This window comes from Camponotus vicinus, unplaced genomic scaffold (assembly GCF_025532165.1).
Source record: "Camponotus vicinus isolate PSW18456_S1 unplaced genomic scaffold, iyCamVici1.0 SCAF_4, whole genome shotgun sequence".
Classification (NCBI taxonomy): domain Eukaryota; kingdom Metazoa; phylum Arthropoda; class Insecta; order Hymenoptera; family Formicidae; genus Camponotus; species Camponotus vicinus.
In genome coordinates this window covers 12,693,234-12,711,083 of record NW_028141976.1, presented here as the reverse complement: position 1 = coordinate 12,711,083, position 17,850 = coordinate 12,693,234, and the positions used below count along the sequence as shown (strand labels likewise).

Sequence of the window (17,850 nt, the reverse complement as noted above, 5' to 3'; positions counted from 1 at the left end):
TTGATATTATTGTCAAGAAAAAAACTGTGCTCAACTTGGTTAGAGAAAAATATATTATTAAAAGAACATTCTATATTTTTGGAAACAATTCTGCATATATACATACATATATATATATATATTTTTGCAATTTCAAGTTATCAGCGCGTGTATATGTCTTCAAATAATCAATAATCGTGTCTCGTCACCTTAAGGTAGGTTGCCGACGTCTCTATACAATGTTAATTATCTTTCGGTTTGTCATTAAAGCTCCATGTTATTATAACCGTCCGCGATCTTTGCACGCCCGCGGATGAAAATCATTTCGTCCATTAACTTGCAAATCGAAAGCATTTCGCGGTTCCACGCAATGGCGGGTCTCACGCGAGAGAGCGAACGTAGCAATTTGCTCGTACCTCGAGCCCAGAGGGAAATCACTAGACGATGTATCCGTTATGTGAGATAGAAAGAGACAGAGAGAGACGTTGTGTGTAACAGCTAGGCGCTTAATAGTCGGAGGTGTGATGTACCTGCGACGAGCGTGCGATGCTTAATATGATTGACAGCGAACGAACTAGTAATTACACGAGCCGAGTCGTATTCGCGTAAGGATTAACGCGGTAATGCAAACGACGTAGGCGTTAATTATTAACGCGCTTACGAGGATGCAATTATTTAAATCCGCCAATGCGTCTGGCAGAATAAACAGCAGCCGTTTATCCCGAACGTGACATCAGTCCGATTCCGAAATACGATGAATTTAAACTCGATGATACGCATGTCACGTGTATCAGCTGTCGCAAAAAAAGGTATCCAAACGGCGTGTAATGTCAAAGAGAAATTGATGAAGAAATTAAATCCGACTTGATATGTGAGAAATTACGATTTCTCGGAATATTTGAGGAATAATTGTAATTATTTATTCATCTTTTAATAAGATTAAAAACATTAACAATTTTTCATCTCTCTTTTCTCTTTCTTCAGGATGGTGCGACAAATAATGCAAATTTATGAACGCAAAAGGTATTAATAGAAAATATCTCTCAACTTTTTGCATTCCTTATTCTTAAACAGTGACAGGAAAAAACACCTCCGGCCTTAACCTGGATTTTTTTAATGGAATTACCTTTCAAGTTGTAAGTCGACAAGGAACCGGAAAGAGTCCTGGCATGATTGGTTACGGCCAGCAGCAAAGGTGTGGTCGTGATGTGAAAAGATTGCGATTTCGGCACGGTATAACTGCGAGTTCGTCGTCGAAATATCGGCGAATCGAGGAAACTGTCATCGTATTGCGGCATTTTTTGATGTGTTTTTGTTATATTATTATAACGTCACCGCGAAAAATCGATTCATTCTCAAGTTTGATTTCGCTTCGTCGCGGTTCGTGACGTCAAATCGCGATGACATTTTCACAATTTAATTAGTCTTAATTTCCTCCCATCTCACAATGCACTTTCACTGTTCAACGTCACTTTTGCACTATTCACGACTAATCGTAGATAATTATATGTATCCTGAACTTTTAATCTTAAAGAGTCGATAGAACATAAGTCTGATAATTGAAGAAATGCCAGAAGCAACATTCACTTTACATCTACGAGCAATTGACGCTAATAACTTTTGCAGGTTTTTTAGAGAAATAATTTTGTATCGCACGTTGACGGAAAAAAATGTCGATAAAACATAAGTATGATAAGTAGGGAAATGCCAGAAGCAACATTCACTTTACATCTACGAGCAATTGACGCTAATAACTTTCGCAATTTTTTTAGAGAAATAATTTTGCATCGCACGTTAATAAAAAAAATTCTAATTTATAAGATTGTTATCAATTTTTTTCTTTCTAGCGAATCTACCGCTGACAGGACGATTCGATTTATTTATACGTCTAGGTCTGTTCGCGAGGAATGAGACGCTGATTTTTTTTACGGATACATCGGACTATATTAAATGACATGACAAGACTGCGGTTATCGATGGACACATATAGGGAATCACAAGCTTGAATGACTCTGAATGTACTGTAGCGTGATCAATATTGCCCCATAAAAATACCGCACGCGACAAACGGGTTCTATCTGAAACAGATAATCGACTCGCGAACGATAATTCATTTTGCTATCTTTCCAAAAATTTATGTTCCAACATATAGATATGACCGATATGCATCGGATGGCCTATCATCCGCCCGTTAATCGATAATATCGATATGTCGAGTAATTGAATAGTAAATCGAAATGATCGAAAATGACGATAATTTAATCAACGTATCATCGCAGATATCTCATACAGCATAATTATTTTCTGTTTCTCATGTAAGTAAAATACATACAAAATTCTCGAGATACGTAACGAATTTATTACGGTCACTGATGCAATCGCGCCGCCTTGATAATTCTGATCAAAAGGGCAACGTCGCCGAATGGAAATCACGGTTCATAGATCGGCCGAGACCGATGATGACAGGAGACCTAAATATACACGTGCAGACGACATACGATATATACACATGTAGATGTAAACGTCGCGCGACCTCGGTTACTCCTGTGCCACTGGTAGATAGCGATGACTAATACCAAGGCGTCAGTTTCTAGGGTGTCTATTTTAACGCGTCGGATGTTCCGTCACGATTTCTACCATCCTAGCGCTTCCGCGTCGTTCCTGCAATATGTGTCAGACGTAAACTTATCGTGACGCCATTAAATGGCTGTCGCGACAAGTGCCAGCAATAGCTCCGTTCCTCAAAGTTGTCGCACGTGGCATGATAGCGCGCAAAATTTCTCTCGCAAAGTTCACGTTGACTTAAACCGTGACAGAACGATAAGACGTTGACGATTCGATAGTCATTGCTTTCCCGTTTACTATTTATTTTCTTGTTATTTTTTTTTCTTAAAATCTTGAAACATCTTGTACAGATTGCTATTAATAGTTTCATAAACATCGGAATGCGGAGACAATGAAATCATGCACTAAATATATATTAATATATTCTACATTTGAAAACACGATGATTTGGTTCTATTACTATTTCAATTATTTCTCTTTTCATAATTTTTTTACATACTTAGCTTTTATATTAAAAGGATAGTATATTTAGAATATATTTTCTATATTTAAAAAAATAAAATATATAAAAAATAAAATATAATATATAAAAAATAAAATATATTTTTAAAAATGTATAAAATGTGTCAAAAGAGAACTAAATTTTAATCTATTAGAATGACGTGTCGGATTAATAGTCAGTAAGCAATGCTACTATTAAATAAAAAGACAAAGAATAGTGCAAACTTAATTAATTTTATTCAACATTTATGAAAAATGCTTGTTATTTTTTTTTTAAATATTAGATGCGAATCTCTCGCATCGCATCGAAAAATTGACACATCCTCGTGGCAAGAATATCGATCAAAGAAGAGAATCAAACTTCTTGAGAGTATATCAGTATTCATAATTTTTTTACATACTTAGCTTTTATATTAAAAGGATAAAAAATATATAAAATGTGTCAAAAGATAACTAAATATGTTAGAATCACGTGTCGGATTAATAGTTAGTAAGCAATGCTTCTATTAAATAAAAAGACAAAGAATCATGCAAGCTTAATTAATTTTATCCAACATTTATGAAAATGCTTGTTATTTTTTTTTTTAAATATTAGATACAAATCTCTCGCATCGCATCGAAAAATTGATACATCCTCGCGGCAAGAATATCGACCAAAGAAGAGTATCAAACTTCTTGAAGGTATATCAGTATCTCGTGGAACAAACGATTCGCGATTACTGGAGCGAGAAGCCGACCTCTCCTCCGCCTTTCGACCACCTACCGAGGTCCTACATTGCTTTTACTACTTTCAGAATGATGTGTATAATCCGATACGGTACCAGGAGGTCGGTCGTGTAACTCGCGCCACGGTACGATAAGCACAAGGGCCAGATACAGTTCTTCTGGACTACTTGTTGTGTATCTCTCTAATAAAATTATCGAATTTTCTCCAGACATTATATTCGACAACGATAAGCAAAGGCTTTGATGCAAATTTTAGACTAAGCTCGGTTCCCGTTAAAGGCCGTTCTATATAATAAAGATAGTGGCCAAAAGATGACTGCGAGCATGAATTTTTGTGAAAATATGACATACGGTATTTTTCTATATTAAAACATGTACTTTACATATGTATAATCATGTGTTTGTCACATTCTATTAATATATTTCTAAAATAAAAGTTATTAATCTGAAAAAATTAATATATATTTTTATGTTTTGAAAATTAAATTTTGATTGAGAAAAACGAGATTGATAATGTAAATTCTATATTGTGTAAAAAGTTGTTGAATTCCGCTTCTCTTTTAAAAACATCGCATTTTCACCGATGAAACATGCAAACGGGATCCGCTCTGATAAAAATAACATATATTTCCTGTATAACATTTTGTTTACGTCGCGTTATTAATGAAACAACGTGCGCGCATCTAATAAAATTATTTATTATTGACAGATTCGATGGTGTAAAAGAAGAAAAATTATTTAAAACTTTATAAAAAAATAACTTCTAATTTATATTAGTATATATTTAATTATTTACTATATAATTATGTAATTTGTTGTAACAATTTTCAATTATTAATCTCTTTTTATAATTTATTTCTTATAAATAATCAAGAAATATCTAAAATAAAAATAACATATATTTCCTGTATAAAATTTTGTTTACGTTTCATTATTAATGAAGCAACGTGCGCGCGTCTAATAAAATTATTTATTATTGACAGGTTCGACGATGTAAAAGAAGAAAAATTATTTAAAACTTTATAAAAAATAACTTCTAATTTATATTAATATATATTTAATTATTTACTATATAATTATGTAATTTGTTGTAACAATTTTCAATTATTAATCTCTTTTTTATAATTTATCTCTTATAAATAATCAAGAAATATCTTTTATATATTGATAAATTTTGTTTAAAATATCCCGTTTCTTTTTCTTTCTCTCAATCAATGACAACTCGCGATTATTTATCACGAAAGCAGGAAAATGCGAAATAAAGATATCATGATCGCATAACGTGTTACAATTAACAATAATTAGCATTGATGAACTTGCGACCCGCTTGCGTTACATTTCTCATCGCATCGTTATTTTTGGATTTCGAGCACCGCTATCTTTACACTTTATGCCGATTGCTTGTCTGAAAATTATCATTCGCGCCAAACGATGTGTCTCAAATGGCATGAGCGATACACCGCGAACGACTTCACGTCCGAAAATAAATGGCAGAAGCTCAATAATGTAAAAAAATAAAAATTTACCGTCGCACATGACGAATATGCCGACTACGACCGTCGTCGACCATTATAAGAAAAAATAGTTACGTTATAAAATATGTTAAATTATTTCAATATAAACACCGTTGAACAAAGCAAGATATAATTTGTAAAATAATTAATATGTGCCACAAAATATATATTTCGGTGTTTTCCGTTACTTAACAGACCAAAATTCCGCAATCATTATCTTACCGTCACTCTCGAACGATACAATGTCGGGTACGAAATAAAAAAATATTCAGATGTTTTCATAAAATGAATAAACACAGAAAATTAATAAATCATTCTCGCTTATTTGTAAAACATCGGCAATTGAATTAATCTCTTCAGAATGTACGCGATGCGTAAAAATATATCGCCCTTTATATCTAATCTGCTTTGTTTTTTCCTATCATCGGTAAAGGTGCGTAACAGTAGCATGACGAACGAGGGACGAGAGCAGCCACGTTCCGCGCATTAATTAACGCGCGAATAAATTTATGCACGAGCGCAAAATATACACTCCGGCTTCTTCTCTCAGTTTGCGATTTGTGCGCTTTTATTAAACGCGCACGCAACGATCCCTACATCTAATCGCGCCTTGATCGCTTAATCTGCGAACCGTTTGCTCCACGAGCAGTACGACGTATCATAATCTTTCGAGATCATCTTGTATATACGTTGCAATTGCCATCCCTGTGTCGAATAACTATGATACTGTGCAATCTTAAGAAATTAAGGCCATATAAAATCTTTTTTAATATCACGTAAAAAATCTTTCCTCGATTTTATCTACAAATAATCGTGTTGCAAAATATGTATATATAGTTAATTGTATTTATTATATTATTATATTACGTGACACGCAATTTAACAAAATAAATAAATATAAATAAATAAATATAAATAAATTAAATATAAAATAAATAAATAACATGATATAAATAATAATTGGTTACATCAGTGACGTTTATAAATTTCTTTTTAGATATTTCAACATGCATATTTCTCTCTCTGGATACTATTTAATTAATTAATCAATAAAATAAATTTAAAGAAACGCGGAATTAATTTTCGGCATTTTTATCTAATATAGATAATTAAACGGCAAAACATATTACTACAGTTTTACGGAGCGATCGCTGCGAATCATCCTGCACGCGAAACTAATTAGAAGATGGATTAGTTACATTGTCGCAATTCACGCGATAATTATACGGCAAACAACACCGAGGCGAATTAAACTGCGCCTCCTTAGTCGACGTTCCGTATCTCGACTGCCTCCCACTTAATCGAGCGATCAATCAACTCTCGCTGTCGCGCATCCTACAAAATAGTCGAGCAAAAGATGTCAGCGCGTCTCACGAGCGTGCCTTTTAAAATGCCTGGCATCGCGCGCGAGATAAACACCCACTTAATCTGCACGCAATTACCGTACGCAACACCGAGTGGCGAATTGACATTTCGATGCCCTTTAAACGACACCGTTAACCGAGGCGCGAGAGACCTGGCGTGATTTTTTATTCGCTCCTGACGTTTTTGCTTACAAGTCGCGCTATCACATGGGCAAGCGTCGCGCCATCCGTATTTTTAACCATTATCAATATACATCTAATAGGTAGCGATAATTGATCACGTTTATCTCATATTTTTATCGCGTATTCGATATCGCGCGACGATCATCGATAAGAGGTAATTAAACAAATAAAAGCAATAAAAATTACATTCGATTGTCGAAACGTTAGGGTATAAGGTGAATTAGATTTCTGCGGAATTAATCGCGCGATGTTAGAAACATGTTAGAAAAAAAAGGGGAAACACACAGGGGGAAACACATGGGGAAACTCGCACTAACGCGGCGGACAATTCGCGTCTAGAGAACTCGAAACGAATCGCCTCGACGGAATCTGACATGCTCGTTTACGTCTGCGAGAGAGCCGAACCGTAAAGATGACGTCTGAAGCGGACAGATTCCGGAACAAGTCCACGAGTTAGAACCAACTTGGTCGCGGATCTGAGGTGAACTGTCGTTCTCGCGGACCCGGCCGTTAGCGAGATCGGCCGGTAATATCTGCGACTTTGGCCGGGAAAGAAGCCTCGTCTATTTTAACGGGTCAAAGAGAGAGGGAAAAGGAGAGAGAGGGACGGGCGAGTAAAAGACACACGAGGGAAGGAGAGATGGTGCGGTGAGAGGGTTAATGGAGAAGAGGGATAAAAGACCTCGTACGAGAGGCAGTGGCTCTTTATTTCGAGGTATATACGAGACGGAACCGACGAGCGGCAAATTGTTTGCGGATTTTTAAGCTAGCACGGTGTCCCTCGAAACAGTATCTTTCGTTATCGGAAACTATTAATCGAACATTTAAGGAGAGTCGATGAAAATTCTTGACGAATAAAAATATATTTTTTCGCATCGATCTTTTGAAAATTCATCGTCTTTTTTTCCTTCAAGTTGCATAATTTCATAATTTTTTAATTACTTGAAAACTACATATATTATAATCGACAGTATCTGAACTTTTGAAGCGAATTAAGCCTAGATGCTTATCTTATATCGATTTTATTTTAAAAATATGAAAATTTAATAATCTATCCTTTTTGCGAAAGCTCTCGCGCGAGACTATCATTGTTAACGTTGCTTGTATCAATATACGAGAAAAAGCTTCTTGGATACTCCGTTCTCGCGTTATGAGATCGACATTGTCATTTTCACCGCATTTTGAAATGGCTCGCATAGGAAAACGATAGTGAATAGCTCGCCCTAATGGATCTCGAGATGTCCAATGTGCGAGCATGAAAGTAACGCGGAATATATATGTATTTTTCATACAATATGTTATCGTAAATAATGAAATCTTCTTTTCCATTTAAACAATAGATCATTTTCACTTAAGAATAAAATTAGAGCCGATCAATTAAGAAGACAGTGTAAAATTTTAAAACACTAAGGCATGATTTTTTAGCTAAAAATAAATAAATAGTTTAGATATTTATATCCGTATTTATTATATTACGTGAAACGCAATTTAATAAAATAAATATATATAAATAAATTAAATTAAATAAATAAATGAAATAATACTAAAAAAATAATAATAGTAAATTAATAAAATAATTTAAAAAATAATAAAATAATATAAATAAAATAATAATTAAAAAATAATAAAATAATATAAATAAAATAAATTAATTCATATAGAAATGCATAGTCGAGGAAATCAATTTGCGAATTTTGACAGAGCGACAATATTTCGTATTTTTTTCATTTTCCACTTCTACATTCGTTTTAAAATTGCATACTAAAACGAAATCGAGACGAAAAATCGACAGGATGAACACACGTGCGTGAACTGGTTTTAACACGTGCGTACGTTTTTTTTTTGCACGCGTGCGCATCCGCATAGCGAAAACGGCCGTGCATATTCATGAATAGCGAGTTAACGTTAGCGCGTTGTGCATCGCCGCGTGTTTCTGGCACGAGCCTTGCATCATCGACCGGTTGACATGAGGCTTGTAACACTCGGGCCGCGGATTTGCATAGATATTGGCGGGACTGCCATAGGAACGGAAGGCTGCGCATGATTGCGGTTCCTAAACGGTTTGCGGACAGATCGAATCCAATAAAGGCGCTAAACGACGTGTGCCACCCAAGTATCGCAAAGTAGTCTTGGAATGAGATTGAAATATCGCGAGGTCGCTTCGATAAAATGAAAACATGGTGATCACTCTTTTTAAAAATTGCTTTTATACGATCCTAGCCTTTGGAACGAATGCTCGGTTAATTTCACTTTCAATCAGTGAAAAATAGCATATTAATGAGAAATCATTATATTACGAAAAATAGGAAAATTGAGTAAATACATACAGGTTGTAACTTAATAGAAATTATCTCAATTTTTATCTCTCTTGTTTTTATTAAATAATTTGTATTCATTATTTCACCTTTCATGATATTGAATTGAGAATAATTACATTTGATAATAAAAAAAGTATATGATTAAGATCGAACAGAGCTTTTATAAAAGGAGGATATTGTGTTATTTAATTAGCGTTAATTTTATGTGAAAAAAGAACGCTGTATGTTCGTGTTATATAGAACTTTTAAATTACTTCTTACAAACTTCAATGGCTTTAAATTATATGCTTTGCTCGATCACGAAACTCGGTCCATTTAAAAGAAACTTTCAAAATAGTTCAAAGGTAGAATTATTTCACAAAGAGCCGCAACTTAGAAATAATGAATTACACGCCGTATGCGAATTTGTATTTCTTTTAAACGCGACTCATATTGTTCGTCGCAAAAAAAAAACCATTTCGTTAAACTTTAAGCGCGTATAATCTTTTCACATTACGACGTACTAAAAATTTATAGAGCGCAATAATTACGGTAATAAAGTTCATTGACGAGAGCAAACTCCGTCACGCTAATTACAAGTCTGCTGATATCATTCAAACGTTTGAAAAAAAACGTTTCTTTATAACAGAATTTCGCTACTTTGAAATAATAATCGGAATATCTGTAAGTAGACTGTAAACTGAATGCAGTATAACGACCGTTAATTTGTGAGAACTTGCGCAAATTTATTTTAAACGAATCAATTCTTCATACATTAAATATCCCTTATTCATTCTCGAGTGAAAAATTAGGACATTTTTATAATAGGGCATGTTAACAATCATTTCATGCAGGTCTTTTTCATTTATCAGACAATTTTTGCAAACGTTTACAAATTAATGGTCGAGAATTCCGCATCCAATTCTGTGTTCAAGATCATATTAACAATTAGGCAGACACATGCAAGTCTGTTTTTATCATAAAGAGAGAGAGAGAGAGATTTTTAGCATTTGTAAATTATTCCTTATCTGATCATCTGGCAAGAGAAGGCGCGAATTTCGCATTTTTGCTTTTGACGACGAACTCTTTCTACCGCGAAAAGTAATGAAGGGAGGAAGCTACGATACGCGGATAAAGCAAGACCGCGTACAAAGGCCTGGATGAACATAATGGCGACAAAATAGAAAGTAGAAGGATTCTACGAGATGAAGCGGATTCGACGAAATCCCGATCTCGCGCTTCCATCTCTCGTTTTCTCATTATTCCGCGTCTCTCCCTCTCGTAAGATTACTCCAGAACCTCCCAGGGCGCATTCAATGGCGTCGCAGGCTTCGTTCTATCATTTCACACGCGATACACTCACCACTATAGAATAATTTCAATACGATCCATTCCTAGCTGGAAATTTAACGAGTTTGCGTTTCGGAAGAGGCCACATCGCGATGGATTTATATTATTATCGATCCTGTCTTCGCGCCATCAAAATCAATCAAAATTTTGCAAGACTCGTAATTCTCGTATTAATGATTATTTCTACTTCAGTAGCGAAAAATACGCGAAAATCACTATAATCGCGATGAAAAGAATTAAACTTTTTCCACCGAAAAATATTTCTGAATGTAATCAGATATTTTTGTGCTTATTAAAAAACTTGGAAATAATTGCCTCCACAATTCACCAGGAGTGATTAAATTAATTGGGACGTGTATCGAACGAAATTATCTTTAAAAGGCATCGCCTGCCTTCCTTCCCATCGAACCAACAAACGCGTTACGATTGCAGTAGATCAACTTGAATTAAACGCAATTACGCGGAGCAGATAACGTGGGATAAAGTCGGTTAGTCGTTGCCAATTTTATCCGGCAAATTGATCAAACTGCTTTTACTTAAGTATCTCTATCCGTCACATATCCCTTCGACATCGAACGTATCAACTCTGATAAACTACACCTGTTACATCCTGCGTTACACTATCAAAATTAAATCATTCGATTTTAAGCGCGAAATCTAAGACGCTTACCCTGATTTTAGTAAAGATTTTTGCATGAAAATTTGCATGTAATACGAATAATGGATGTTTCTCCAATATTTTGATTTTTTTACACAACAAATACGTTGCGTTTGTAAAATACAACATCCAACTAGAAAAGGGATTTTATTTTTTTTATGTCAACATCGTAAATATTCGAAATATTAATGATTAATATTTATTATACATTATATATTAATTTATTATTCATTATATATTAATAATTATTGTGCTTAATGTATCGAAAGTTACATTTAATTACTGATCGATACATACACAGTACAATTAATTCTACCCTGCCTTCTCGAATGATATTTAAATTTTTAAATTATTGAAAATTTTTTTAAGTTGCACAAGCTTGACCCTCATCTTCGGCACTCAAGAGTTTCGTTTTTGTGAAAGAAGATGTGTGTCAAGCCAACAAAACCACGTGCAAACTAAAGAACGAACATAATAATGGACCGAAAAATGTACGACATGAAACGCGTTCAAGAAGGACTAAAAAGAAACGAGAACCGACACGGAAAGAGAGAAAGAGAGAATTCGCACACAATTACTACGAAAATACAGTCCTTCTCGACCAGATTGGAAACAGGATAGGGTAGGCTTTTGTTCGAAAGGGGCGAACTATAGGACGGAAAACTCCTGACACGGCCAGCTGTTCGAATCAGATTCGGGTCTCGTCTAGACGCGTGTATAGTTTATTGACACAATTTACCCTAGCTGTTCTGACGATCAATTTTTGCATTAAAAATGCGTTAGAAAAATATACGAAAAAAAGCAACGGCTTTGGTTTCGAAGTCGAAAATGAAATAGAGGCAAATCGATTTTTGATCCATCTTACGTTAACTTGAATTATTTTGTCAAATAATTAATACAATATACTATTTATCAAAAATTGCGATTGTAAATAGATATGTCAACAAATAATTGTACGAACACTTCAAATATAAAAATGTAATAAATTAAAAAAATAAACAAATATAAAAGGATTGTTATAAATTTGTCGAATATAGTGTGAGAAGAATGTATTGCCTAGACTAAATTTTTATTTAGATTTTTTATGTTTTCTTCCATTGTTTTTTCGCATATTTACAATTTCGCGATTAAGGTCAATGACGAATGACAATAGCGCTCTATGAAAAAAAAAACCGGAGTATTCTTACGAAAAGTGAAATTTATTTCATTCGCGTAAATGTTTGTGCTGTAATGTTTAAATTATCAAGTTGAGTGAAATCTTGTCATAATTAAATCTAATCGCGTTTCACAGAATGAAAATATCGGTTGTTGTTTATGACTGGATTCAATTCAACGAACCGATTAAATCAATATCGTTTACGACTTTAATTAAGTATTCGATAATCGCGAAAAAAACACTAATAAGATAAAATCACTAATCAAAGAGACGAAAATTCCACGATAAGAGAAAGTGTTTTTCTGTCGCAAGGTAATAAACTAATGGAGCACTTTCTCGATACCTGTCACACACGAATACGGCGAGTATCTTAAACAGAAAAACGCAGAAACATCCCGCTTTCCGCGAGGATCGAGAGAAGAAAATCACGCGTGCACGTTTGACAGGCGATACATATATGCTATTGACATTTCGCGTCCGATAGCGTCACCGAACTGACATCGCCGACGATGACGCTAAGATGACGATAAGATTAACCAATTCATATCGTCAATGTTGATAACCGACATCGGTGCCGGATTAATATATTAATCGAGATCACACACATTCATTTCTTCGAAGGAATCCCGCCGAGAGAAATAATCGCACGCATTCCTCGCGTATACGCGCCCTCTCTCTCTATCTCTCTCTCTCTTTCGCACGCGTCAGTCATCGTTCGAGAGCGGGTGGTTATCTCTTACCTGCGTGTTTCTCCGTCTTGGACGTGGAAGCCATCGTTACCCGGTTGCGTCGCGTTGCCCTGCCGTGATCACGCACACCACCTCACCATTCCCACGCACCGCCGCATCGTAAACTACGCACTGGAGGCCGCCGCGGTGTTTTCAGTCTGATGTAAACTCGACGCGCACCGCTACGTCCCCGTACGTCGGCCATCTTTCGGGCGCGCGCGCGCGCCGCGCCATCGCGCGGCCGGGACGGGAACTAGCGGCGCTATGGCGGACTCGTTGCTGTCAATCGCGTGACATTTCACTCCCGTGCGCGTATTTGTGCCGCGTTCGCGTGCCCGTGCGTGCCAACGAACGTCGCGGCGTGTCCGCACGCGTGCGAGGATACGAGAACGCCGCGTGTGTCGCGTGTATACGCGTGCGTTAACGAACGAGTCGGCCGGTTCGCGCGCCGACCCCGCTGCTGGTCGTTCGCGCTGCCAAAATCTCGACGACGGAGTGAACACAGCCGCCCTACGTCAGCGCGCACCGCACGCGCGGTACAGTCTCGCGCGAAAGTACAGCGCCGGCGAGGTACAGTCCGCGTAGAAAGTCAGTCCCTGACCGCGCGCGCCCGAAAGTCGAAATTCGCGCGAAACATCTCGAGCTTCGTATGCATCCTGTCGCTCCTCCTCTCGGTTCCTGCGACAGAAAAAAAGCATTCGAATAAATTTAATCATATGATTAATTATAATTTATTTAATGCAAAATAAAAAAAAAATTAAAATAAATAATTCGGGCGAGAAGCAGTGTTTGTGAGATTCATCACGATACAGCATGGGCAACTCTGGCTTGAAACAGCACTACGAGACCGCGAAGAAGACCGGCACGCTGAAGCTGTCTCAGCACAAGCTGGACGAGTTCCCGCAAAACCTCCGTGCCTTGGCGCCGTTGTTGCGCACCCTGGACCTATCCGAGAACAAGTTTACCGCGCTGCCGAACGAGATCGGCGACTTTACGCTACTGAAACAGCTGACCATTAGTCACAACCGGCTGACCGGTTTGCCCGACACGCTAGGTGCGCTCGCGAAGCTGGAAGGCTTAAATTGCGCCGCGAATCAAATCAGGTCGATTCCGTCGTCGCTAGCAAAGCTGAACCAGCTGAAGCAGGTCAATCTGTCCGACAATCAGATCTCCGACTTCCCGTTGGTGTTTTGCGGCCTCAAGCACCTGGACGTCCTCGATCTGGCCAAGAATCGATTGACGATCGTGCCGGACGCTGTCACTGGCCTCCACGTGACCGAACTCAATCTCAATCAGAATCAGATCGCCACCATCTCCGAAAAGCTGGCGGAATGCCCGCGGCTGAAGACGCTACGGTTGGAGGAAAACTGTCTACAGCTGAGCTCGGTGCCCCTCAGGATTCTCAAGGATTCCAAAATATCAGTATTGGCACTCGAGGGAAATCTTTTTGAAATGAAGCAGTTTGCGAACCTGGACGGTTATGACACTTACATGGAACGCTACACAGCGGTTAAGAAGAAGATGTATTGAAAAATGATTTCGTGCTGAAACGTAGAAAGTATGATAATTATATATTTGAAATTGTATGATGAAATTAATATATTGTCCATAAAAAAAATAAATTCTAGTTGGATCAACAATGTCGTGAAAAAAAAAAGATTTAATTATTGTATGATATATATATTTGATGTGTGTATTTAGACGCAAAATTATTGTCAATTTAAGAGTAAGCAGCCGATGTAAGATATTTAAAAAATTGAGACGATATATTTAAATCTAAAGGATTTATATAAGAAATTTTACAATATGGAAATATTTTCTTTTTCGCATATTGTTATAAATTAAAATTCCAATGAGAACCATATGTATGGTGTGTGTGTATGTGTGAGAGATGCTATATTTATATCTAGATAATTTATATGATGTTTATAAATGATCATAATCAAAAAAATATATATATGTATATATTAATTTATATTTATTTTTCGGAAGATTTCAAAAAGGCGTTAATAACAACAAAATTAAAGCATGCGAATGTTAATATTTAGAAAAAAATTATATATCAAAATAACACGGCATAGTTTTAGCGTATTATTTTATTGCCTTTCTGTTTGATGTTTAGCATATTATAATATTCGAATGTGCACGAAAATGCTTGAAAATTTTAATAGATACAATATTTAGAAGAATTTTTTCGTCTTTTATTTAATGTAATAATCTTTTTTAAATATTTAGTTACTATACTGATAATAATCATGGAATGAAATGCGCTGTTATCTAAGGAATTTGAAAAGTTGAATTACGTGTAATATCTTGATGTTTTCTTCGATTAAATAAAAAATCTTTTCTTTCGCTAGATAAAACACGATGGATGATTTTAAGATTAATAAAAATTATATTTTGCAAATATAAAATAATCATCGTATGATGTAACAACTAAAAGCTTGCACTTGTGTCGCATGTCGCATTTAAATGTTTATTCTCTAAAATGATCTTTACAATGTACCAAATAAAATATAGTTTCAATATTAAGGTACTTTTCATATTTTAAAATGAGATAAAGGCATGTAACAATATGAAAAGTGTTTATTAAAATATTCAGAGATATTGAACACAACATTGATAAATAAAATCGACCCATTGTGAGTCAGTATAGCGTCTATTTTTTGGAAATTTATATAGACGTGATTATATATATATGAAAAAAAAGAAAACAAATAAATCTTCTCGCGTGAGCGATATAATATTTCTTCTAACACACATTAAATTATACAGTACGACGAATTAATAATATTCTAATATTAATTGTTAGTAAAATTATGTATAATTTTTCTATATAATACACCGTGTTGTGTTCGCACAATTGTGGAAATAATAAGATCGTTGAACCTTCTTATACAATCACCCAAGTATTAACCTTCGACCGAGTTGAAATGATTATAAGAATTCAGAGTTACGAATTATTAAACAAGACAAGAAGCACTTTCCAAGAAAATCCTGCGACTTAAAAGCGGTATTTCCATATCTATTTATCTCAAATATGCGTGTTACTTTTTTATCCCGTATAAATATATGAAATATACGATTGCTTTTCTCTTCGTCAAAATATCGCAATTGTTATTCCGATCGAAGATTCAAGTTTTATGTCTCGAAACTTTGTTTTACGAAGTTTTGTTGTCGACAGAATTTTATTCGCGTAGGTAGACCATTCATTATAAGAGAAAATTAATGTCTTCTATAAAGTTTCATGTGTCATAATAAATGATCAATAGATAGCAAGAGCAATCTGTTTTTGCAATATATTTATTTAATAAAAACTTCTCGACAAAGTTTCGTAAACCGAGGATTCCGTGTATTTAAGTCCTTTAAATCAAGATATATATGTATATATGTGTGTATATATAGTTGCACTTTTCATATCATTGTGTGCTTTTATGATGTAACGCGATTTTATATGTAATAGATATTACTTCTCTAGTGAATTTCCGAGAATAAATAATATATTTATTTTTATTTGTGCCGATTAATATAATTCTTCGATTTCTTTCAACAGTGGTAACAATTTAAAAATTTAATATTTAATATTATCAAATTTAATATTAAATTAAATTCAAAATTTAATCGCGACAACAAAGTCTATTTGCAGCGATATGATTTATTATATAGCTAATAATTTTTTTCAATTATTTAAAGTATTTTCTAGATAATTTTTGAAAAGTAGGTATTTTTACTAATATTAATAATAAAAAATATAATATTCTTCGTTTTGCATAATTAAATTGAAAGCGGAATAAAGAGTGTCGAAAAGTTTTAATGTCAAATAAACGATTAACATAAAGTTTCACTTACATTGTAATACAACTTTGCAGAGTATCGCCAACACGTGAGTAAAATAATATCGTTGTATATTCATGGAAATGTATGCCTTCATTTCAATTTCGTGGACTGAACGTGATCATGGCCGATTTTAGAGTCGATATTAATATTAAATCAATATCAAAATCTGCAAGTAAAAAAATTTGACAATCAAATAAATAGTTGACAGTAAAACAATATTACCTGCAAATATTTCGAAAAAAATGTTACGTTACGTAATTCGATTTTACAAAAGCAATCACACGACTAGAATTCGTTAATTGCATTAACGACCTGAAGATAGGTAAATATATATAACGACCATAGAGAAAAAATAACTATAAGATAGGCGCATAAACTTGTATCCGAGGCTCAGTCAGTTCGGCATTTCGATCACTGTTTATCGACCGACTACTGTCAAACGATTAACAGCAAATAAAAAATAAAGGAGGAAAATCGTGACGAGTAATATTGCAATTCCACGATACGGATAAGAGTGCATTGTTATGGAACGTACTACTCTAGTGTTTGACATGTTCGCGCCTCGTAAAAGTAACGAGATTGATGAGAGACGGTAGCTTCTTAAATAATAATTTCGATCGCTCGTATTTGTCACATTATTACGGATGATTGAAGGGCAAGAATTATCGATTGTTTATGTTATGTCTGCACTGCAATAGGATGCCCAAATGTTGCCCATCACCGGCCGCTTCGAGTCAAGGGCCACGTGCCAAACCGACTGTCACTTCTAATGTCACGCGTTATATTTGTTGTGAGTTTTATCTGTATATTTGTTTTTCTATATAACTCATATCATTCCAGCATTTTTGAAAAAGAAAAATGATAGATAATTTTTTTAACGTCCAGTCTTTTGTATCTAAAAGTGTATTTGAAATTGTGCGAAGTTATTCTTTTTTTTCGTCACTTTAAATGTTTATATTTATAATATTTTAAATATACATCTCTCTGTAAAA

The 17,850-nt window shown here is 35.0% G+C and overlaps 2 protein-coding genes across 10 annotated transcripts in view; one reads left to right on the top strand and one right to left on the bottom strand.

The window, feature by feature from the left end:
* Positions 1–16,997, bottom strand: part of C3g (C3G guanyl-nucleotide exchange factor) — a 93,029-nt gene extending 76,032 nt beyond the window's left edge. The window contains exons 1-2 of one of the 9 annotated variants that reach the window (XM_083098824.1): positions 16,871–16,997; positions 13,034–13,699 (exon numbers count right to left, since the gene is read on the bottom strand). In XM_083098824.1, coding sequence (XP_082954950.1) covers positions 13,034–13,067 — 34 coding nt within the window. In that variant the 5' untranslated portion in view covers positions 13,068–13,699; positions 16,871–16,997. Of the gene's footprint in view, positions 1–1,105; positions 2,920–7,149; positions 7,346–13,033; positions 13,700–16,870 lie in introns of those variants that run through there. The other 8 variants (XM_083098819.1, XM_083098820.1, XM_083098827.1 and 5 more) reach the window with 8 other exon arrangements.
* Positions 13,014–16,534, top strand: LOC145971298 (leucine-rich repeat-containing protein 57). The gene has a single exon (XM_083098838.1). It carries the CDS (start codon positions 13,835–13,837, stop codon positions 14,549–14,551), a length of 717 nt encoding a protein of 238 aa, XP_082954964.1. The 5' UTR covers positions 13,014–13,834; the 3' UTR covers positions 14,552–16,534.
* Positions 16,998–17,850: the final 853 nt, after the last annotated feature.

Coding starts and splice junctions, on each gene's coding strand:
- LOC145971298 (XM_083098838.1), top strand. CDS start 13,835: ATGGGCAACTCTGGCTTGAAACAGCACTACGAGACCGCGAAGAAGACC.